General features: G+C 49.0%; 1 protein-coding gene across 1 annotated transcript in view; it reads right to left on the reverse strand.

The window, feature by feature from the left end:
- The window catches only part of NACC2 (NACC family member 2), a 73,032-nt gene that overhangs the window by 45,117 nt on the left and 3,463 nt on the right, over positions 1-24,452 (reverse strand). The window contains 1 exon segment of the mRNA XM_075324731.1: positions 15,405-16,320. Coding sequence (XP_075180846.1) covers positions 15,405-16,263 — 859 coding nt within the window. The 5' untranslated portion in view covers positions 16,264-16,320.

Genomic DNA, 24,452 nt, shown 5'->3' on the forward strand with positions numbered 1-24,452 from the left:
AGAGACAGAGACAGAGAGTGAGCCCGAGAGACAGAGCCCGAGAGACAGAGACAGAGACAGAGCCCGAGAGACAGAGAATGAGCCCGAGAGACAGAGACAGAGAGTGAGCCCGAGAGACAGAGCCCGAGAGAAAGAGACAGAGCCCGAGAGACCGAGAATGAGCCCGAGAGACAGAGACAGAGAGTGAGCCCGAGAGACAGAGAATGAGCCCAAGAGACAGAGCCCGAGAGACAGAGACAGAATGAGCCCGAGAGACAGAGACAAAGCCTGAGAGACAGAGACAGAGCCCGAGAGACCGAGAATGAGCCCGAGAGACAGAGACAGAGAATGAGCCCGAGAGACAGAGACAGAGCCCGAGAGACAGAGCCCGAGAGACAGAGCCCGAGAGACAGAGACAGAATGAGCCCGAGAGACAGAGATAAAGCCCGAGAGACAGAGACGGAGAGTGAGCCCGAGAGACCGAGAATGAGCCCGAGAGACCGAGAATGAGCCCGAGAGACAGAGACAGAGCCCGAGAGACAGAGACAGAGCCCGAGAGACCGAGACAGAGCCCGAGAGACAGAGACAGAGAATGAGCCCGAAAGACAGAGACAGAGCCCGAGAGACAGAGACAGAGCCCGAGAGACAGAGACAGAATGAGCCCGAGAGACAGAGACAAAGCCCGAGAGACCGAGAATGAGCCCGAGAGACAGAGACAGAGAATGAGCCCAAGAGACAGAGACAGAGCCCGAGAGACCGAGAATGAGCCCGAGAGAGAGAATGAGCCCGAGAGAGAGAATGAGCCCGAGAGATAGAGAATGAGCCCCAGAGACAGAGAGTGAGCCCGAGAGACAGAGAGTGAGCCCGAGAGACAGAGAATGACCCCGAGAGACAGAGAATGAGCCCGAGAGACAGAGAATGACCCCGAGAGACAGAGAATGAGCCCGAGAGACAGAGAATGAGCCCGAGAGACAGAGAATGAGCCCGACTAAAGGACAGCGAGCCCAAACGGGCGAGAGGAAGCGGGCCACACCGGGCGAGATGAAGCGGGCCACACCGGGCGAGAGGAAGCGGGCCGCACCGGGCGAGAGGAAACGGGCTGCACCGGGCGAGAGGAAGCGGGCCACACCGGGCGAGAGGAAGCGGGCCACACCGGGCGAGAGGAAGCGGGCCACATCGGGCGAGAGGAAGCGGGCCACACCGGGCGAGAGGAAGCGGGCCACACCGGGCGAGAGGAAGCGGGCCACACCGGGCGAGAGGAAGCGGGCCACACCGGGCGAGAGGAAGCGGGCCACACCGGGCGAGAGGAAGCGGGCCACACCGGGCGAGAGGAAGCGGGCCACATCGGGCGAGAGGAAGCGGGCCACACCGGGCGAGAGGAAGCGGGCCACACCGGGCGAGAGGAAGCGGGCCACACCGGGCGAGAGGAAGAGAGCCAGAACGGGCAAAAGCAAGAGAGCCAGAACGGGCAAGCGAGCCAGAACAGTGTAGAGCAAGCAAGCCAGAGCGAGCAAGAGCATGCAAGCCAGTGAGAACAAGCGAGCGAACCACAGTACTGATAATTAGGTGCAGTGCAGCCTCTGTACTTGTAGATGGAGCTGTACACAGGGTAACAGGGCGGCAATCTACAGGCATTGGGACTATTTTCTCCCTGTTTACAGAGAGCTAATTTGCATACATTTTCCCATAACGCATTGCCAGTAAGACTCATTACATCATCTGGATCTCCACAACCAGAACCCAGAAGACGTTAAAACATGAGGATCGGATCTTTATCTACAGCACGGCACCTGAGATTTGTTGCACCCCCTCCCCTCCCAGAGCATTGAAGGGGACGCTTCAAATTTAGCCCCTTGCTGCAAAGCATCACGGTCTGGCGCCGTTCATCACAAAGGTCCAAATCCCCATTGCCGATTTATGCGGAGGGTCAAAGAGGGAGCAGATGTGGCAGTCATATATATGGGCAGCCGGAGGGGAACGGAGGGACGTGACCTAGGGCCGGTGGGAGAGCGGAAGGGGGGGGGGGCAAATCTGTTGTGAAATCTATACGGACCCAGTATTATTTAGCAGTGTATTAATTGGGGACTGAATTGTAATATATGCCATCTGGCTGGCAGTATTATACAGCTCTTTAGGGAAGTATGGTAACGGCTGTTTTATCTTGGCACTATGTGGCGGTATTATGTGAGCTGAAATTTTGAGCAAACTAATAGCAAACAGGGGCCGATTGGGATATTTTAATTAAACAAATATTGACTAAAGGAACTTATTCTAGAGCGAGCACCATACAAAGATTTTGTTACGGGGTCTTGGGGGAATTTTTTTTTTGGGGGGGGGGGTCACCAGAGATCTTCCATCAGATGGAAGAAGTGGAAGGCGCGGTCCGGACGGCACAGGAGGAGTTAATCTCGGCGGCACATGAGGGATTACAGAACAGGTTACATGATGTTCTCCTAAATGGCAGCTCCTCCCCGCGTTTCTCATCCCTATAAATTCCAAGGAGCAGAACTTCTTAGGACCGTCTCGTAACCGGCCTTATCTGTCCTTTTTTAGACCTCGCTTCTTGTCACAACTTTCATGGTTTATAAATACTCGTATTTCAGCAGCACTTCACATCTTGTGGAAAAGTCAAGCCATCTGCCAGGCTGCATGAGCAATTACACATCATCTCTGGAGTTTACCCGTTGTCAGCCAGAGACGACCACGAAGCGCGTGGGGTTATGTCAGGATACACCGGTGGCTACCGCAACCCCTGCTCCCCCCGTACCTGCACATGGATGACGTGCCAGGTATATTATGGACATATACATCACACACTATATACTGACATTTCCATACACTATCTACAAAGACACTTCTGCAGGTTTTTCCTCACTCCCTATACAGACACATCTGCAGGTTTTTCCCTCCACTCTCTATGAGAACACATCTGCAGGTTTTCCCTCCGCTCTCTATATAGACACATCTGCAGGTTTTTCCCTCCGCTCTCTATACAGACACATCTGCAGGTTTTTCCCTCTGCTCTCTATACAGACATATCTGTAGGTTTTTCCCTCCGCTCTCTATACAGACATATCTGCAGGTTTTTCCCTCTGCTCTCTATACAGACATATCTGCAGGCTTTTCCCTCCGCTCTCTATACAGACATATCTGCAGGTTTTTCCCTCTGCTCTCTATACGGACACATCTACAGGTTTTTCCCTCCGCTCTCTATGAGAACACATCTGCAGGTTTTTCCCTCCACTCTCTATACAGACATCTGCAGGTTTTTCCCATCGCTCTCTATACAGACACATATGTAGGTTTTTTCCCTTTGCTCGCTAGGAGAACACATCTGCAGGTTTTCCCTCCGCTCTCTATACAGACATCTACAGGTTTTTCCCTCTGCTCTCTATACAGACACATCTGTAGGTTTTTCCCTCCGCTCTCTATACAGACACATCTGTAGGTTTTTCCCTCCGCTCTCTATACAGACACATCTGTAGGTTTTTCCCTCCGCTCTCTATACAGACACATCTGCAGGTTTTTCCCTCCGTTCTCTATACAGACACACCTGCAGGTTTTTCCCTCTGCTCTCTATACAGACACATCTGCAGGTTTTTCCCTCCACTCTCTATACAGACGCATCTGCAGGTGTTCCCCTCTGCTGTCTATACAGACACATCTGCAGGTTTTTACCTCCCTCTCTATACAGACACATCTGCAGGTTTTTCCCATCGCTCTCTATACAGACGCATCTGCAGGTGTTCCCCTCTGCTGTCTATACAGACACATCTGCAGGTTTTTCCCTCCGCTCTCTATGAGAACACATCTGCAGGTTTTTCCCTCCACTCTCTATACAGACATCTGCAGGTTTTTCCCATCGCTCTCTATACAGACACATATGTAGGTTTTTTCCCTTTGCTCGCTAGGAGAACACATCTGCAGGTTTTTCCCTCCGCTCTCTATACAGACACATCTGCAGGTTTTTCCCTCCACTCTCTATACAGACATCTGCAGGTTTTTCCCATCGCTCTCTATACAGACACATATGTAGGTTTTTTCCCTTTGCTCGCTAGGAGAACACATCTGCAGGTTTTCCCTCCGCTCTCTATACAGACATCTACAGGTTTTTCCCTCTGCTCTCTATACAGACACATCTGTAGGTTTTTCCCTCCGCTCTCTATACAGACACATCTGTAGGTTTTTCCCTCCGCTCTCTATACAGACACATCTGTAGGTTTTTCCCTCCGCTCTCTATACAGACACATCTGCAGGTTTTTCCCTCCGTTCTCTATACAGACACACCTGCAGGTTTTTCCCTCTGCTCTCTATACAGACACATCTGCAGGTTTTTCCCTCCACTCTCTATACAGACGCATCTGCAGGTGTTCCCCTCTGCTGTCTATACAGACACATCTGCAGGTTTTTACCTCCCTCTCTATACAGACACATCTGCAGGTTTTTCCCATCGCTCTCTATACAGACGCATCTGCAGGTGTTCCCCTCTGCTGTCTATACAGACACATCTGCAGGTTTTTCCCTCCGCTCTCTATGAGAACACATCTGCAGGTTTTTCCCTCCACTCTCTATACAGACATCTGCAGGTTTTTCCCATCGCTCTCTATACAGACACATATGTAGGTTTTTTCCCTTTGCTCGCTAGGAGAACACATCTGCAGGTTTTTCCCTCCGCTCTCTATACAGACACATCTGCAGGTTTTTCCCTCCACTCTCTATACAGACACATCTGCAGGTTTTCACCTGCACTCTCAATACAGACACATCTGTAGGTTTTTCCCTCCGCTCTCTATACAGACACATCTGTAGGTTTTTCCCTCCGCTCTCTATACAGACACATCTGTAGGTTTTTCCCTCCGCTCTCTATACAGACACATCTGTAGGTTTTTCCCTCCGCTCTCTATACAGACACATCTGCAGGTTTTTCCCTCCGCTCTCTATACAGACACATCTGCAGGTTTTTCCCCTCCGCTCTCTATACAGACACATCTGCAGGTTTTTCCCTCCGCTCTCTATACAGACACATCTGCAGGTTTTTCCCCTCCGCTCTCTATACAGACACATCTGTAGGTTTTTCCCTCTGCTCTCTATATAGACACACCTGTGTATGTATTGTAATGCACACCTGAAACACACGGCTTCTTTGTGGGAAACTCAAAAGAAATCAACCAAGGTCTCAGGAAGAGAATTTTGGACTTGCACAAGTCTGGTTTATCCTTGGGTGCAATTTCCAGATTCCTGAAGGTGCCTCGTTCATCTGTACAAACAATGATACACAAGTACACACAAGATGTGAATGTCCAGCCATCATACCGCTCAGGAAGGAGACGGGTTCTGTGCACCAGAGATGGACGTGTTTGGTCAGACATGTGCAGATGCACCCAAGAACAGAAGCAAAAGACCTTGTGAAGAAGCTGGCGGAAGCTGGTAAGATTGTGTCATTCTGTACAGTGACACGAGTACTGTATCAGCATGGGCTGAAAGGTCACTCTGCCAGGAAGAAGCCATTACTCCAAAAGAAACTTAAAAAAGCCAGATTAATGTTTGCAAATGGTCACAGGAACAAAGACCTTAATTTTTGGAGACGTCCTGTGGTCTGATGAAACTAAAACTGAACTGTTTGGCCATAATGGCCATCGTTACATACAAAGGAAGAAGCTTTGGAGCCTAAGAACACCATCCTAACTGTGAAACATGATGGTGGCAACATCATGTTGTGTTGTTTTGCTGCAGAAGGGACTGGTGCACGTCACAATATAGATGGCATCATGAGGAAAGAAGATTATGTGGCCATACTGAAAACATCTCAAGACATCAGCCAGGAACGTAAAGCTTGGGCGGAAATGGGTCTTCCAAATGGACAATGACCCGAAGCTACTGCCAAACTGGTTATAAAGTGGCTTAAGGAGAACAAAGTCCATGCTTTGGAGTGGCCATCACAAAGCCCTGATCTCAATCCTATTGAAAATTTATGGACAAAGCTGAAAAGGCCGGAGTGAGCGGCGACCTCCAAACATGGCTCAGCTACATCAGTTCTGTCAGGAGGAATGTTCTGAGAAGCTTCTGGAAGGATCCAAAACGTTTTACTCAAGTCACACAGTGTAAGGGCCATGGCTTCACATACTAATGATACGGAGGGAAACGATCAGTGACACAGGACGAGCTCCTCAAATCACCTTCCACATCTAGTCCTTAGGTCCCACAGAGAACATGGACCTCATGGGGGGGGAAGTTGCTGGCTCGAGGCCTACACCTTGCGTTTCTCAGTGGACAGTGGCTCGAGGCCTACACCTTGCGTTTCTCAGTGGACAGTGGCTCGAGGCCTACACCTTGCGTTTCTCAGTGGACAGTGGCTCGAGGCCTACACCTTGCGTTTCCCAGGGGACAGTGGCTCGAGGCCTACACTTTGCGTTTCTCAGTGGACAGTGGCTCGAGGCCTACACCTTGCATTTCTCAGTGGACAGTGGCTCGAGGCCTACACCTTGCGTTTCTCAGTGGACAGTGGCTCGAGGCATACACCTTGCGTTTCTCAGTGGACAGTGGCTCGAGGCCTACACCTTGCGTTCTTCAGTGGACAGTGGCTCGAGGCCTACACCTTGCGTTTCTCAGTGGACAGTGGCTCGAGGCCTACACCTTGCGTTTCTCAGTGGACAGTGGCTCGAGGCCTACACCTTGCGTTTCTCAGTGGACAGTGGCTCGAGGCCTACACCTTGCGTTTCTCAGTGGACAGTGGCTCGAGGCCTACACCTTGCGTTTCCCAGGGGACAGTGGCTCGAGGCCTACACCTTGCGTTTCCCAGGGGACAGTGGCTCGAGGCCTACACCTTGCGTTCCCCAGGGGACAGTGGCTCGAGGCCTACACCTTGCGTTTCCCAGGGGACAGTGGCTCGAGGCCTACACCTTGCGTTTCTCAGTGGACAGTGGCTCGAGGCATACACCTTGCGTTTCTCAGTGGACAGTGGCTCGAGGCCTACACCTTGCGTTCTTCAGTGGACAGTGGCTCGAGGCCTACACCTTGCGTTTCTCAGTGGACAGTGGCTCGAGGCCTACACCTTGCGTTTCTCAGTGGACAGTGGCTCGAGGCCTACACCTTACGTTTCCCAGGGGACAGTGGCTCGAGGCCTACACCTTGCGTTTCTCAGTGGACAGTGGCTCGAGGCCTACACCTTGCGTTCTTCAGTGGACAGTGGCTCGAGGCCTACACCTTGCGTTTCTCAGTGGACAGTGGCTCGAGGCCTACACCTTGCGTTTCTCAGTGGACAGTGGCTCGAGGCCTACACCTTACGTTTCCCAGGGGACAGTGGCTCGAGGCCTACACCTTGCGTTTCTCAGTGGACAGTGGCTCGAGGCCTACACCTTGCGTTTCCCAGGGGACAGTGGCTCGAGGCCTACAGCTTGCGTTTCTCAGTGGACAGTGGCTCGAGGCCTACACCTTGCATTTCTCAGTGGACAGTGGCTCGAGGCCTACACCTTGCGTTTCTCAGTGGACAGTGGCTCGAGGCCTACACCTTGCGTTTCCTAGGGGACAGTGGCTCGAGGCCTACACCTTGCGTTTCCCAGGGGACAGTGGCTCGAGGCCTACACCTTGCGTTCCCCAGGGGACAGTGGCTCGAGGCCTACACCTTGCGTTTCCCAGGGGACAGTGGCTCGAGGCCTACACCTTGCGTTTCTCAGTGGACAGTGGCTCGAGGCATACACCTTGCGTTTCTCAGTGGACAGTGGCTCGAGGCCTACACCTTGCGTTCTTCAGTGGACAGTGGCTCGAGGCCTACACCTTGCGTTTCTCAGTGGACAGTGGCTCGAGGCCTACACCTTGCGTTTCTCAGTGGACAGTGGCTCGAGGCCTACACCTTACGTTTCCCAGGGGACAGTGGCTCGAGGCCTACACCTTGCGTTTCTCAGTGGACAGTGGCTCGAGGCCTACACCTTGCGTTCTTCAGTGGACAGTGGCTCGAGGCCTACACCTTGCGTTTCTCAGTGGACAGTGGCTCGAGGCCTACACCTTGCGTTTCTCAGTGGACAGTGGCTCGAGGCCTACACCTTACGTTTCCCAGGGGACAGTGGCTCGAGGCCTACACCTTGCGTTTCTCAGTGGACAGTGGCTCGAGGCCTACACCTTGCGTTTCCCAGGGGACAGTGGCTCGAGGCCTACACCTTGCGTTTCTCAGTGGACAGTGGCTCGAGGCCTACAGCTTGCGTTTCTCAGTGGACAGTGGCTCGAGGCCTACACCTTGCATTTCTCAGTGGACAGTGGCTCGAGGCCTACACCTTGCATTTCTCAGTGGACAGTGGCTCGAGGCCTACACCTTGCGTTTCCTAGGGGACAGTGGCTCGAGGCCTACACCTTGCGTTTCTTAGTGGACAGTGGCTCGAGGCCTACACCTTGCGTTCCCCAGGGGACAGTGGCTCGAGGCCTACACCTTGCGTTTCCCAGTGGACAGTGGCTCGAGGCCTACACCTTGCGTTCTTCAGTGGACAGTGGCTCGAGGCCTACACCTTGCGTTCTTCAGTGGACAGTGGCTCGAGGCCTACACCTTGCGTTCTTCAGGGGACAGTGGCTCGAGGCCAACACCTTGCGTTTCTCAGTGGACAGTAGCTCGAGGCCTACACCTTGCGTTTCCCAGGGGACAGTGGCTCGAGGCCTACACCTTGCGTTTCCCAGGGGACAGTGGCTCGAGGCCTACACCTTGCGTTCCTCAGGGGACAGAGCCTCCATCAGACTCCATGGACAGGTATCCCAGCAGCTCTGCCTCATGTGTAAGCGATCGTCTAGATGTAGGGAAGCGATGTGAGCAGCGAGCAGTAACGGATGTCGCTGGTGTCGGCCCATAATGACAGCACTTTGCTGCCTGTCTAGACGCCCGTTGGTGCTTGATATTGTTGTGTAGCAGCCGGGCCAACTCCAGGGTAAATACAAGCGGTGGCGGGAGGGAAAGCTTAGCGCTCATTGTATAGCGGAGGCAAAGAGATTAAATCCAGCTACCGCGACGTATGACAGCAAACATGGGAGCATTACCGGGAAATCGGCACAATCCCAGCCTGTGTACAGACGCTGCCAGGAGCTAGAGACCGCAAACACGGCCCAACTGCTCCGAGGAGCCATGTACCACAACCTGCCGCCTCCCCAAATCCGAAGCACAAGCATTTAGGGACCTGCCCAAAACAGTCCGACCAGAAGAACGGCCGACAACGTCAGGAGAGGCCTTGGTGGCAAACCCCCCCCCCCCCCCTCATCCCCAATTAAACAGTCCCCCTGACCAGCAGGGCCGGGGATCTAACTCCAGGCCCTGAGCAACAAGAAAATTGCCATTTTTTTTTTTTTACAGTTTTTTCACAATTTTATTATAATGCTGCCATATACAGCTCACGTACCACCATATAACTGTCAAACAATATGTAGCATACAATTAATAGGGCTATAAAGGGCCCACATAAAGCTGAACATGATGTTTTTATAACATAATACTGACATATAGATCTCACACATTACTAAAACATGGTTCTTACAAAATACTGCCATAGAGAATACACAACACTGCCATATAGAGCCCACATAGTACTGAAGTATAGTCCTCACATAATACTGCCATATACAGCTCACAGTACTGAAACATGGCCCTCGTGTAATACTGCCATATACAGCCCACATAGTACTGAAGTATAGTCCTCACATAATACTGCCATATACAGCTCACAGTACTGAAACATGGCCCTCGTGTAATACTGCCATATACAGCCCACATAGTACTGAAACATGGTCCTCGTGTAATACTGCCATATACAGACCACAGTACTGAAACATGGTCCTCGCTTAATACTGCCATATACAGCCCACATAGTACTGAAACATGGTCCTCGTGCAATACTGCCATATACAGCCCACATAGTACTGAAACATGGTCCTCGTGCAATACTGCCATATACAGCTCACATAGTACTGAAACATGGTCCTCGTGTAATACTGCCATATACAGCTCACATAGTACTGAAACTTGGTCCTCGTGTAATACTGCCATATACAGCCCACAGTACTGAAACATGGTCCTTGTGTAATACTGCCATATACAGCCCACATAGTACTGAAACATGGTCCTCGTGTAATACTGCCATATACAGCTCACATAGTAATGTAACATGGTCTTCACGTAATACTGCCATATACCGCCCACACAGTACTATAACATAGTCCTCACATAATACTGCCATATACAGCCCACATATTACTGAAACATGGTCCTCACATAATACTGCCATATACAGCTCACATAGTACTGAAACATGGTCCTCGTGTAATACTGCCATATACAGCTCACAGTACTGAAACATGGTCCTCGTGTAATACTGCTATATACAGCCCACATAGTACTGAAGTATAGTCCTCACATAATACTGCCATATACAGCTCACAGTACTGAAACATGGCCCTCGTGTAATACTGCCATATACAGCCCACATAGTACTGAAGTATAGTCCTCACATAATACTGCCATATACAGCTCACAGTACTGAAACATGGCCCTCGTGTAATACTGCCATATACAGCCCACATAGTACTGAAACATGGTCCTCGTGTAATACTGCCATATACAGCCCACAGTACTGAAACATGGTCCTCGCTTAATACTGCCATATACAGCCCACATAGTACTGAAACATGGTCCTCGTGCAATACTGCCATATACAGCCCACATAGTACTGAAACATGGTCCTCGTGCAATACGGCCATATACAGCTCACATAGTACTGAAACATGGTCCTCGTGTAATACTGCCATATACAGCTCACATAGTACTGAAACTTGGTCCTCGTGTAATACTGCCATATACAGCCCACAGTACTGAAACATGGTCCTTGTGTAATACTGCCATATACAGCCCACATAGTACTGAAACATGGTCCTCGTGTAATACTGCCATATACAGCTCACATAGTACTGAAACATGGTCCTCGCGTAATACTGCCATATACAGCCCACAGAGTAGATTCATCACTGATCTGCACAGCAGTCTATGTAGTGACAAATTGTATTAAATGATGATATAAATCAGGGGGCACCATCCCTTTAAGAAAAAAGTAAAAAGCGATGAGAATGTTAAGATGCCCCCCATGCCCTGCGCCACCTAAACGCTCGGGTCGCCGGGATCACGTCTCGGGCAGATTTGGCGTCGCCCACCTGATCCCTTCACTTGTGAGAACATCTGTTTAATGCAAGTTATAAAATTGCATTATCATAGGAAGGAAGGAAATGAAAGTCGCACTAATCCCACAGCAATCAGCAGGCAGCGTACCGGAGGCCGGGCGAGGGCAACGGGCCCCGGATTAACCCTATAAATTCACTTATGTACAGCACATCAGATCTAATGCTGGAAGACCGTCTCCTGCTGCCGTTCTCCTCTGTAGGACACATCAATGAAGTCGTCACCATGTTCTACTACATCCTTCACGAGTGTCTACTGCATTGGCGAAAGGTTCCTGCCCAATATCCTCTTCTGCCCAGACACATATCAAGGGATGTATCCTATGATCTAGAAGGTGTTGAAAGAAGCTTGTGATGGTCCACTGACCAACTACATGACATTAACCTAAACAATGAAGAACCTCTGAAGAAGCCCAAAGTGTCCTACATGGTACATCTATACACCCAGGAGCTCAGTAGATAGAAGTCCATTTAAAAATGACTCCTTAAGAAAGACTCCTTTAGATGCCCATTGACCCACTATGACCTTCCGAATATAATGGTCACTCTTCAGGTTGAGTAGATCTTCCCCCATGATCAGTTTGTGGAGGCAACTCTAACACCAGAGACTTCAACCTCCCATATAACCATGTCCATTGCTTCAGGTGACCACCATGTCTCCCCCACAGTCTAAAAAGACCGCTATGACCACCTAATAAAGTGGTCACTCTTCAGGTAAAGGAGATCTTCCCCCATTATCAGATGTGGTAGGTGATAGAGGCAGCCCTCCACCAAAATCTCAACCTTCTCAAATCATCATGTCCATTGGCTTACCTGACCATCATGTCTCCTCCAATGTTTGTAAAGGCCCCTGTAGATACTAATTGACCAACTATGACCTGCCCAATAACCAAAGTCCAGTCTTCAGGTTGAGGAGACCTTCCCATCAGCAGGCCTCTTAAGCGGCAGAGGCAGCCCCTCACCAAAATCTCAACCTTCTCAAATGATCATGACCATTGTTTCACCTGACCATCATGTCTCCCCAAAGTGTTTAAAGCACCCTGTAGATGCTGATTGACCAACTATGACCTACCGAATGTCTACTTTTTAAGCTGAGGAGAATTTCCCATCAGCAGACCTCTTAAGCGGCAGTCCAACACCACCAGAACCTCAAACATCCCATATCAATATATTCATTGCTTCATCAGACCACCATGTCTCCCCCACAGATTATAAGTCAATATGACTTACCCTATACTCTTCAGGTGGAGGAGATCTAGCCATAGTCCAACTTGGTAGGTGGTAGAGGCAACTCTACAACACGTAACCTAAAAACCTCCATCCCATGTGACTACCATGTCTCCTCATGAACATATCTGTTTGCAAAAACACCTGTAGATGTCCATTGACCCACCACAACCAACCCTAAACAATGACCACTCTTCAGGTTGAGCAGACTTGCCCATCAGCAGGCCTCTTAAGCAGCAGTCCAACACCACCAGAACCTCAAACGTCTCATATTAACATATCCATTGCATCATCTGACCACTATGTCTTCCCCACAACCCTTTACAAATGACCACTCCTCAAGTTGAGGAGACCTGGCAGGCCTCTTAAGCAGCAGTCCAACACCAGCAGAACCTCAAACGTCCCATATCAACATATCCATTGCTTCATCTGACCACCATGTCTCCCGCACAGATTATAAACCACTATGACTTACCCTATACAATGTCCCCTCTTCAGGTGGAGATCTACCCATCGACCAACTTGGTAGGTTGTAGAGGCAACTCTACAACACAAAACTCCCATCCCACCTGACCACCAGATCGCCCCATCATGAACAAATCTATTCGCATAGACGCCTGTAGATGTCCATTGACCCACCACAAACAACCCTTTAAAAATTACCACTCTTCAGGTTGAGGAGATCTGCCCATCAGCAGGCCTCTTAAGCAGCAGTACAACACCACCAGAACCTCAAACTTCCCATATCAACATATCCATTGCTTCATCTGACCACCTTGTCTCCTCCTCAGATTATAGAGATCATTGAAGATGCCTATTGAACCACTACGACTTACCCTATACAATGTCTACTCTTCAGGTGAAGGAGATCTACCCATCGTCCAACTTGTAGGTGGTAGAGGCAACTCTACAATACAACCTCAAAACTTCCATCCCACCTGACCACTATGTCTCCCCCACTGTTTATAAAGCCCCAGTAGATGCTCATTGACCAACTATGACCTACCCAATACCCAAAGTTAACTCTTCAGGTTGAGGAGACCTGCCCATCAGCACGTCTCTTAAGCGGCAGTCCAACACCACCAGAAACTCAAACGTCCCAGATCAACATATCCATTGCTTCATCTGACCGCCATACCACCATGTCTCCTCCACAGATTATAAAGACCCCTGAAGATGCTTATTGAACCACTATGACTTACCCTATACAATGACCACTCTTCAGCTGGAGATCTACCCATCCTCCAACTTGGTAGGTGGTTGAGGCAACTCTACAATGCATAACCTCAAAACTCCCATCCCACGTTACCACCATGTCTCCACATGAACATATCTGTTTGCAAAAACGCCTATAGAGGTCTATTGACCCAAAACAACCAACCCTTTACAAATGACCACTCTTCAGGTTGAGGAGATCTGCCCATCAGGAGTCCTCTTAAGCAGCAGTCCATCACCAGCAGAACCTCAAACGTCCCATATCAACATATCCATTGCTTCATCTGACCACCATGTCTCCGCCACAGATTATAAAGACCCCTGAAGATGCCTATTGAACCACAATGACTAATATATATATATACAGTTCTTCAGCTGATCACGTAAGCCAAGTTTGATTATCAGTAGCCCAAGGAAAAAAATCAGCCGTTGGGTGTTCACACAAATGATATTTCCTCATGAACGTCCCGCGCCTAATGAATGTGGCATCAGCATTTCACAGCTCGTGGTTTATACGTTTTATTTTATCACTCAGATAAAGAGCTGGTTTATAGCCAACATAATCGTTCACACCAGCCGATGTAGAAGACGTGATCCCCACGAGTCCGCCCCGGCCCGCTCTCCCGACGTAGCTTCTAGCGCTTTTCTAAGCTAGGACCTTTCCGATCTCCAGGACATCGCCGGCAGTAATGACACGGTCAGCTATAGGAGGTGCCAAATAATTACTCGGAGGGTAACAAGGTGCTACAAATAGACGGGCACTTGACCTACCTCCTTAAATTATACATTTTATTTTAAGGCTTCCTGCTTCTACTCAGTTTTTGTTCTTTCCTGCTTTCCAAACAGGTCACTGCCTCCTGCAAAATCAACACACAATTCCCGCAGTTTTATGAAACCCTTTTCCCTTCGCTGCATGTCTGAATCCTTCCACTGCATAGCATTCACTATTCCCTAACAATAATATGGATAAGGTCACTGGCTCCTGCAAAATCAACACCTTATTCTAACACTTTGAGGTGGGGGACACAGACATGCAGCAGATACAGAAGTGTCTTCAAAGTCCCTAGTATCCTCAACTAATCATAAGGCTTGGTCACTGCCTCCTGAAAAATCAGCACACTCCTATTAACACACCACAGTTTTAGAAGACCCTGTCTGTATTCCTCCACCTCATAGTGCCCACTATTACCCAAGAATAATATGGATAAGGTCACTGACTCCAGCAAAATCAACACACTCGTCTTCTAAGACTCTGAAGACCCTTCTGCCTCTGCTGTACGTCTGTATCCCACCACTGGATCCTAGTGGATTAATAGATTGAATTCTATAGTTATTGACTAGTCTACAGCTTGACTCCTAGCTGGTTGGCCACTGTTTGTCAACCGCTAGCTGGTTGGCCACAGTTTGTGAACCGCTAGCTGGTTGGCCACCGTTTGTGAACCGCTAGCTGGTTGGCCACAGTTTGTCAACCGCTAGCTGGTTGGCCACAGTTTGTCAACCGCTAGCTGGTTGGCCACCGTTTGTCAACCGCTAGCTGGTTGGCCACCGTTTGTCAACCGCTAGCTGGTTGGCCACCGTTTGTCAACCGCTAGCTGGTTGGCCACCGTTTGCCAATTTCTATCTCTCCTAGGTGCTTGGCCACTGTTCAGCAACTCCTAGGTGGTTGGCCATCATAAAACACATTCATGGTAAATTACTACATCCTCGTAATAAATTTCATCTGCTCAATCCATAAATACATATATAAAATAAGTTACCCCCCAAAAAAATTACAAAAGCTCAAGTACCTGAGTAGCCACCAGTAGATTTAATGTACATCTGTCCATAATGCTCCTCCACCATGGTGTCGTAGGCTTCATCATCCTCCTCATCTTCTTCATTGTGGTAGGACGTTGGGCTGTCGGTGGTGGGAATACTGCTTGCACTCGGGCTTGTGCGCTCCCCTTGAGAGTATGGTACTTGTTGTACGTTGGGAAAGAGTGCTGCTAAGCTAGACATGCCATAGTAGGAAACTCGGGGGATTTTTGGTGGAGCTGGATTGCCACCACCAGAATTGTCTCTATTTTGGGTCTCTGATGGCTTCTTGCCCGGCAAATTGGGCATGGCAATGGGTTGAATGTCCAGATTTTCATTTTTCACCCTGGTTAAAAGAGGGATGGGCATGGAAGGGGACATGACGTAGGGCACCGTCGCGCCCTGCGTCTGGTTACAGGGGCTTTGCGGTTCGGAACTGGCATCTTCAATCATAGTAGTCTGAGAGTCACAATGGGGGGAGCTCACCTTGAACATCAAGTCCGTACCTCGCTCTACAATGTGCTGGATCTGAAGAAACCCTGCTGTGTACATGACCACGAGCTGCTCGCTGGCAGCCATGGTTAGCTTTCCAGTGTAGCAAAAAGAGAGGATCTGCTGAAAACATGCCGGGGGTACGGTGGCCGGCAGCTCGAAAGCGCTTTTGCTGTTCCCGCTGAATAGATCTCTGAAGTACAGACTGCTTGCCGCCAACACGGCGCGGTGTGCCTTGAACGCTTGACCTTTCACGACTATGGAGACATCGCAGTACAGTCCCATGAGCCTCTGCTCATTCAGGCAGCCCAAGACCGTGTTCCCGAAGTTGGGTATTTCAATGTGTAACATCTGTGACATGGCTGGGGTTTTGCTTACAGAGACATTCAACAAAAAGGCGTCGGAGACAGTTCACATCTGTAATGACAAAAATAATAAAAAATAAATAAAGAGCTAACAGTCAACCATAAAATCCATTGGATAAGTGGACCTCAGGGCCACCAGGGACAATATATAAGGGCTTGGTCTTGCAAGACCCAAATTTGTGGCTGGGTCTTAAAACAATATCAAAACTTGGTGCTTCTTTATGGGACACCTTCACTGATGGTCAACAGCAATTAACTTCTCCACAGACCCATGGTTTTATTAGATAAAATAAGCATGGCCCACCAGGGCAAGTAAATCTTTAGCTTTTAGGAACCCTTCACATTGGTCGCTTTGTGGCTAGGTTCCTTTATATGAAAACCTGGGGCAAAGGAGGGACCTGCTTTTTTATATTACACTTACATAGGTACAAGAAGCTGAGATATAGCTGGGGAGGAACTTCTCAGTAGAGAGAACTGTTGGTCATTGGTGGTTCCCTTACTAAAATGCTGCCTCTGAAGGAAAATAAAGCACTGGTGACCACTAGATCCCTCTAGAGAAAAGTTCCTGTCAAAAAGCAATCCATATCTCAACCTCTGGTACCTGTGTAAGAGTATCATAAAGAAATAGGACCCTTCACACCCAAGAGGTCCAAGACATTATCATCTGGAGACATGCTTAATCTGGTGGTCCCTGGTTCTTCAGAGCCATCTTAGTAAGGGAAAGAAGCAAGGACCACCAGACGATAACTTTGTGGCCCTGTTGATGTCATATGGAGAGGGGCTTAAGTTTATGGTCCCTGGTTCCTTGTCTTACTAAAATGATGGCTCCGAAGGAAAGAAATAGAACTAGGAACCACCAAGCCAAGAACATCTCTAAACTACATCAAAGGGTCCAAGAAGTTATTGTTTGGAGATGTTCTCAGTCTTCTGGTGGTCCCCAGTTCCTCACAGCCATCATTTTAGTAAGAGAGAAACAGGGACCATCAAATCAAGCATATCTCCAAACGACGTCAAGGGGGTCCAGAGGCCATTGTCTGGAGATGTTCTTAGTTTTCTGGTGGTCACAAATTCTTAAATGCCATCATTTTAGTAAGAGGGTGGACCAAAGATCACTAGGCCAGGCACATCTCCAAATTACATGAAAAGATCCAAAAAGCCATTGTCTGGAGATGTTCTTAGTCTTCTGGTGGTCACAAATCCTTCAACGTCATCATTTTATTAGGAAACACGACCAAGGAACACCAGGGTAGGCACATCTCCAAACGACATCAAAGAGTCTAAGAAGCCATCGTCTGGGGATGTGTTTTGCTTGGTGTTCCCTGGTTCTTACTAAAACGATGGCTTTGAAGAACCGGGGACCAGAGATGTTCTTAGTCTTGTAGTCACAAATTCTTCAACGTGATCATTTTAGTAAGAAATACAACAGGGATCACCAGGACAGGCACATCTCCAAACGACATCAAAGGGTCCAAGAAAGCATCGTTTGGAGATGTTCTTGGTCTTCTGGTGGTCACAAATTCTTCAACGCCATCATTTTCGTAGGAATGTTAACCAAGGAACACCAGGACAGGCACCTCTCTAAATGACATCAAAGAGTCCAAGAAGCCATCGTCTGGAGATATGCATTGCCTGGTGGTCCCTTGTTCCTTCTCTTACTTTAAAGAAATAGGCTCTACCAGAGAACTAAGAAAGTCTCCAGATGGTAGCTTCTTGGACTCCTTGACTTGTGACCTAAAAGGTGGTGGGGTTGCCAAGTTTGTAGGTCTTTAGCTCTAGGAGATGTGCTTTGTCTGCGGGACCTTGGTTCCTTTTCTTACTAAAACAATGGCTGTGAAGAATCGGTTTTCACCAGAAGACTAAGAATGTCTCCAGATGGTAGCTTCCTTGACTTCTTGACTCGTGACCTAAAGGAGGTGGGGTTGCCAAATTTGTAGCTCTTTAGCTCTGGGAGATGTGCTTTGCTTGGGGGACCTTGGTTCCTTTTCTTACTAAAACAATGACTTTGAAGAACCAGGGTCCACCAGAAGACTAAGAACATCTCCAGATGGACAGCTTGACTTGTGACCTAAAAGGAGGTGAAGTTGCTATATCTTTAGGTCTTTAGCTCTGGAGATGTGCTTTGCCTGGAGGACCTTGGGTCCTTTTCTTACTAAAAAAAATGGCTTTGAAGAATTGGGGTCCACCAGAAGACAAAGAACATCTCCAGATGGACCCCTTGACTTGTGACCTAAAAAGAGGTGGGGTTGCTAAATTTTTAGGTCTTTAGCTCTAGAAATGTGCTTTGCCTGGGAGACCTTGGTTCCTTGGCTTTGAAGAACTTGGCTTTGAAGGGGTCCTCCAGAAGACGAAGAACATCTCAAGTTGGTAGCTTCTTGACTCCTAACCTAAAAGGAGATAGGGTTTCTAAATTTTTAGCTCAACATATAAATAAATAGGATGGAGATATCCAACACTAAAGCTTGTTATTCCACGTCCAGCCGTGAATACATTTCTGAGCAGGAACCGTTGCCCTCACAGACGCGGCAGGTCTACAGTACACACATGGTAATAAATGCAACAAAAAATCATGGAAAAGAGAAGCAGAGTTGCCATTCAGGGCTCTAGAAAGCTGGAAAGTGGTCATATTTGTTGTCCAAGAAACTGATATTATAAAGATACAAAATAATAAGAAATAAAATAAACAATTAATAATAATAATAATAATATAAAAGAATAAAACTTGCATAGTGAAATAAAAGTACAATAAAAAAAATGTATAAAAGCATGTAAAATGAAATAATATAAAAAAAAGCTATTAAAAAAATAAATAAAAATTAAATGTATAAAGCCGTAATTTTATTTAGCACATCCCGGACTCCGAGTGATTACAGCCTAATTAAGAAATTAATTTGCTTTAGTAACAGAGTGTTCTGAAGTCTCGAGAAGTCAGACGAAGCGACAGATCAAATCATCTCATAACACGAGTGTCAACAGATGCGACGTTACTGAAGATCCACGTCTGTACATGGAAAGTCAGGCACAGCTGCCGAGCAGACGTAGCAGAGCCGAGTTGGTCATTTGGCACACGACGTGGATGTAACCCTTCCAAATGTCTAAAGGTGACAGTCTCACGACAGCTCACCCTCCTGATGAGTAACTACAAGTACCAGCATGTAAAAAAAAACACTATTCTCTAGGACTTGCACTTTAGTAGACCCATCGCTCTTCTCATACTTGGTCAGACTCGTGGACAAGCTCGTTCGACATCCACCTATTTTCCTTAGTGAAAAGGCTTGTAGGGAGGATACCCATAGCCTCGTAAAAAATGATGGCTGTGACCAGTAGTTCCACAACAACACAAGAGCCACGGATCCCAGCGTGTCCCACCAAATGCAATCTCCGGTATAGCAAAAAAATATATATGTGAACTAGGCTCTGACCATTTCCTAAGCCAAAAGGGTCCACAGGGGTCACTGACCACCTCTCTCATTATGCCTTTGGGAGACCCATTTGAACCATAGTGTCTGTCTAGGATGATGGTCATGGTGAAAAGTCTACATTGGGACTACTTAGCCTAAATTAATGGCCACATTTCCCCCCTGAACCAGGAATCAGTAACCTTGGGCACTCTAGCTGGTGTGAAACTATAACCAGCACACTCTGGATCAGGAACCTTGGCCACTCCAGCCAGGGTGAAACTATGACCGGCAGCCTCTGAATCAGGGACTAGTAACATAGTGCACTCCAACCGGGGTGAAACTATAACCGGCAGCCTCTGAATCAGGGACTAGTAACATAGTGCACTCCAACCGGGGTGAAACTATAACCGGCAGCCTCTGAATCAGGGACTAGTAACATAGTGCACTCCAACCGGGGTGAAACTATAACCGGCAGCCTCTAGATCAGGAATCAGTTACACTGGGCACTCCAACCAGGGTGAAACTATTACCAGCACATTCTGGATCAGAAACTAGTAACATTGTGTACTCCAGCCGGGGGTGAAAATATAACCAGCACCCTCTGGATCAGGAACCTTGGCCACTCCAGCCAGGGTGAAACTATGACCGGCAGCCTCTGAATCATGGACTAGTAACATAGTGCACTCCAACCGGGGTGAAACTATAACCGGCAGCCTCTGAATCAGGGACTAGTAACATAGTGCACTCCAACCAGGGTGAAACTATAACCGGCACTGTCTAGATCAGGAATCAGTTACACTGGGCACTCCAACCGGGGTGAAACTATAACCGGCAGCCTCTAGATCAGGAATCAGTTACACTGGGAACTCCAACCAGGGTGAAACTATTACCAGCACATTCTGGATCAGAAACTAGTAACATTGTGTACTCCAGCCGGGGGTGAAAATATAACCAGCACCCTCTGGGTCAGTAATCTTGGGCACTCCAACGGGTGAGAAACTATAACCGGCATTTACTGGACCAGCAGTCAGTAACCTTGAGCTCTCCAACCGAGGTGAAACTAACTGGCACCCTCTGAACCAGAGAACAGTAAACATGGGCACGCTAACAGGGGTGAAACTATAACTAGCGCCTTCTGGACCTGGGAACAGTAAACATGGGCACTCCAACCGGGTTGACACTATAACCAGCATCTTCTGGATCAGGAGGCTTGGGCACTCTAACCGGGGTGAAACTATAACCAACACCGTCAGGACCAGCTAACAGTTAACATGGGCATTTCAACTGGGGTGAAAATATAACCGGCACCCTCTGGATCAGTAACCTTGTGCACTCCAAAGGGGGGTAAACTATAACCGGCACCTTCTGGATCAGGAACCTTGTGCACTCCAACCGGGGTGAAAATATAACCAACACCCTTTGGACCAGTTAACAGTAAACATGGCCATTCCAACCGGGATCAAACTATAACCGGCACCCTCTGGGTCAGGGATCAGTAACCTTGGGCACTCCAACCGGGGTGAAACTATAACCGGCACCATCTGGGTCAGAGATCAGTAACCTTGTGCACCTCAACTGGGATCAAACTATAACCGGCACCATCTGGGTCAGAGATCAGTAACCTTGCGCACCTCAACCGGGATCAAACTATAACCGGCACCATCTGGGTCAGAGATCAGTAACCTTGGGCACTCCAACTGGGGTGAAACTATAACCGGCACCGTCTGGGTCAGGGATCAGTAACCTTGGGCACTCCCACCGGGATCAAACTATAACTGGCACCGTCTGAATCAGTAACTTTGAGCACTCCAATGGGGGTAACCTATAACCGGCATTTACTTGGAAACTACAACCGGTGTAGAAGTCCCAACATGCCCGGACATCCTGCGCCTGTCAGGACATGTTGGGAGTAGTAGTTTCACAGTAGCTCCAACATCAGGAGTCACAACGTCTGTGCACCCTAAAGTGCAAGTGCCCAGCGATCTGACTGGCATTACCAAACATCCCTCAATCTTGTTCCAAGCCAAAAGCCGTTGGGACGCCATCACCTGACGGCACCGCATCAAGTCCAAAAATATATATAAAAACCACCAACCTTTCTCAACGTCCCCAACCGGACGGAACGTTGACGCTGCAAAGTTACGGCAGATGGAGGATTATTCTGTGCGCTGGGACGGAGCACAGCCGAAAGCCCAAGTTCACACGGAAAAAAAAAAAGCCTCTAAACCGTTCCGTCTCGTTATTACGCCTCACACATGCAATATGTTGTGGATTTGCAACTTATGTTAACACTCATCGACTCAGCGCTGACTCATTTCATCTCGCCAGCGACGACTAAGAGGGAGCGCGGTGGAAAGATCATCTGAAGGAAACATCACCGCAGCTAATCCCGACGCAGACAGGGAAGTGCCGTGCACCACGCCGGCACAAGGGGAAGGGGGCGGCATAGTTTACAAAAAAAAAATAAAAAATGGTTAAAGAGACCAGTATACCTTTAAAATGATAGTTATGTATTTAAAGGAGTCCGGTAACTATGGTGATAGAACTTTTCCTTCTTGTTCTATGTTGTTCTTAAAGGGCCAGTTGACAAAAAACCCCTCCGGAAGCGATGATAAGACTTTCAAATTTTGTTAAGAAACTTCCCTGTGCTAGATCTTTTACGTCGGGTGACCCCCACTCCCATTTTACGACGGACGACCCCCACTCCCATTTTACGACGGACGACCCCCACTCCCATTTTACGACGGACGACCCCCACTCCCATTTTACGACGGACGACCATCCCACTCCCATTTTACGCTGGGCGACCCCCCACTCCCATTTTACGCTGGGCGACCCCCCACTCCCATTTGTACGTTGGGCGACCCCCCACTCCCATTTTACGCTGGGCGACCCCCCCACTCCCATTTTACGCTGGGCGACCCCCCCCACTCCCATTTTACGACGGGCGACCCCCCCCACTCCCATTTTACGACGGGCGACCCCCCCACTCCCATTTTACGACGGACGACCCCCACTCCCATTTTACGACGGACGACCCCCACTCCCATTTTACGACGGACGACCCCCACTCCCATTTTACGACGGACGACCCCCACTCCCATTTTAGGACGGGCGACCCCCACTCCCATTTTACGACGGACGACCCCCACTCCCATTTTACGACGGGCGACCCCCACTCCCATTTTACGACGGGCGACCCACACTCCCATTTTACGACGGGCGACCCACACTCCCATTTTACGACGGACGACCCACACTCCCATTTTACGCTCGGCGACCCACACTCCCATTTTACGACGGACGACCCCCACTCCCATTTTACGACGAGCGACCCACACTCCCATTTTACGCTGGGCGACCCACACTCCCATTTTACGCTCGGCGACCCACACTCCCATTTTACGCTGGACGACCCACACTCCCATTTTACGCTGGGCGACCCACACTCCCGTTTTACGCTGGACGACCCACACTCCCATTTTACGCTCGGCGACCCACACTCCCATTTTACGCTGGACGACCCACACTCCCATTTTACGCTGGGCGACCCACACTCCCATTTTACGCTGGACGACCCACACTCCCATTTTACGCTCGGCGACCCACACTCCCATTTTACGCTGGACGACCCACACTCCCATTTTACGCTGGACGACCCACACTCCCATTTTACGCTGGGCGACCCACACTCCCATGTTACGCTGGCTGACCCACACTCCCATTTTATGCTGGGCGACCCACACTCCCATGTTACGCTGGTTGAGCCCTACTCCTACTTTACGTTGGGTGACCCCCACTGCTATTTTACGTTGGGTGACCCCCCACTGCTATTTTACGTTGGGTGACCCCCCCACTGCTATTTTACGTTGGGTGACCCCCACTGCTATTTTACGTTGGGTGACCCCCCACTGCTATTTTACGTTGGGTGACCCCCCCACTGCTATTTTACGTTGGGTGACCCCCACTGCTATTTTACGTTGGGTGACCCCCACTGCTATTTTACGTTGGGTGACCCCCCACTGCTATTTTACGTTGGGTGACCCTCCACTGCTATTTTACGTTGGGTGACCCCCCACTGCTATTTTACGTTGGGTGACCCCAACACTGCTATTTTACGTTGGGTGACCCCCACTGCTATTTTACGTTGGGTGATCCCCACTGCTATTTTACTTATTGTAAAATGGTAATTTGAGGGGTAGAAGCTCAAGCTGCAGGTGGAGCAGGCTTTACTGTAGCAAGAACTAAGAGAAAAGACGGCACTGCAAAAAAACCCGTCCTGCTTCCTTATTGGCAGCAATTACTGGCAGGTTAATTAGCTTCCCGAGAAATTGGCCCTAGCTGGTATATATGTGCGTGTGCACGAACTTAGGAAATTAGATTGTGAGCCTATAGGGAGTGAAGAAAACAAAATGCACTTGTCCCCCATAGATAAGTTGCAGCAACATTTTTGGGATCTGCCGGCAGAAACAAGTATATAAAGTTCATTCTCCCGTAGGCACAACATGAAGGATTATAGGGGCGGGTAAAAACGATTTTACTTAATACCCCCTACGTACTACATATTATCCATCTCGTATCAATCCCCGGATGGCCCGCATGGCATCGCCCACCAGAATCTGCCTTTTTTCCCACTCCGCAACACAGAGGCGTACCCGGCACTTAAAAAGTTAATTCTGCCGATTTTCTATCCTCCCTTCACTGCAGGATCTATGAACCTACTGCATAGATATAACACAGCCCAACGTATAAATATTCCCGCCACCAATCACAAATGTCGCCTACC

The sequence above is a fragment of the Anomaloglossus baeobatrachus genome, chromosome 9 (assembly GCF_048569485.1).
Source record: "Anomaloglossus baeobatrachus isolate aAnoBae1 chromosome 9, aAnoBae1.hap1, whole genome shotgun sequence".
Classification (NCBI taxonomy): domain Eukaryota; kingdom Metazoa; phylum Chordata; class Amphibia; order Anura; family Aromobatidae; genus Anomaloglossus; species Anomaloglossus baeobatrachus.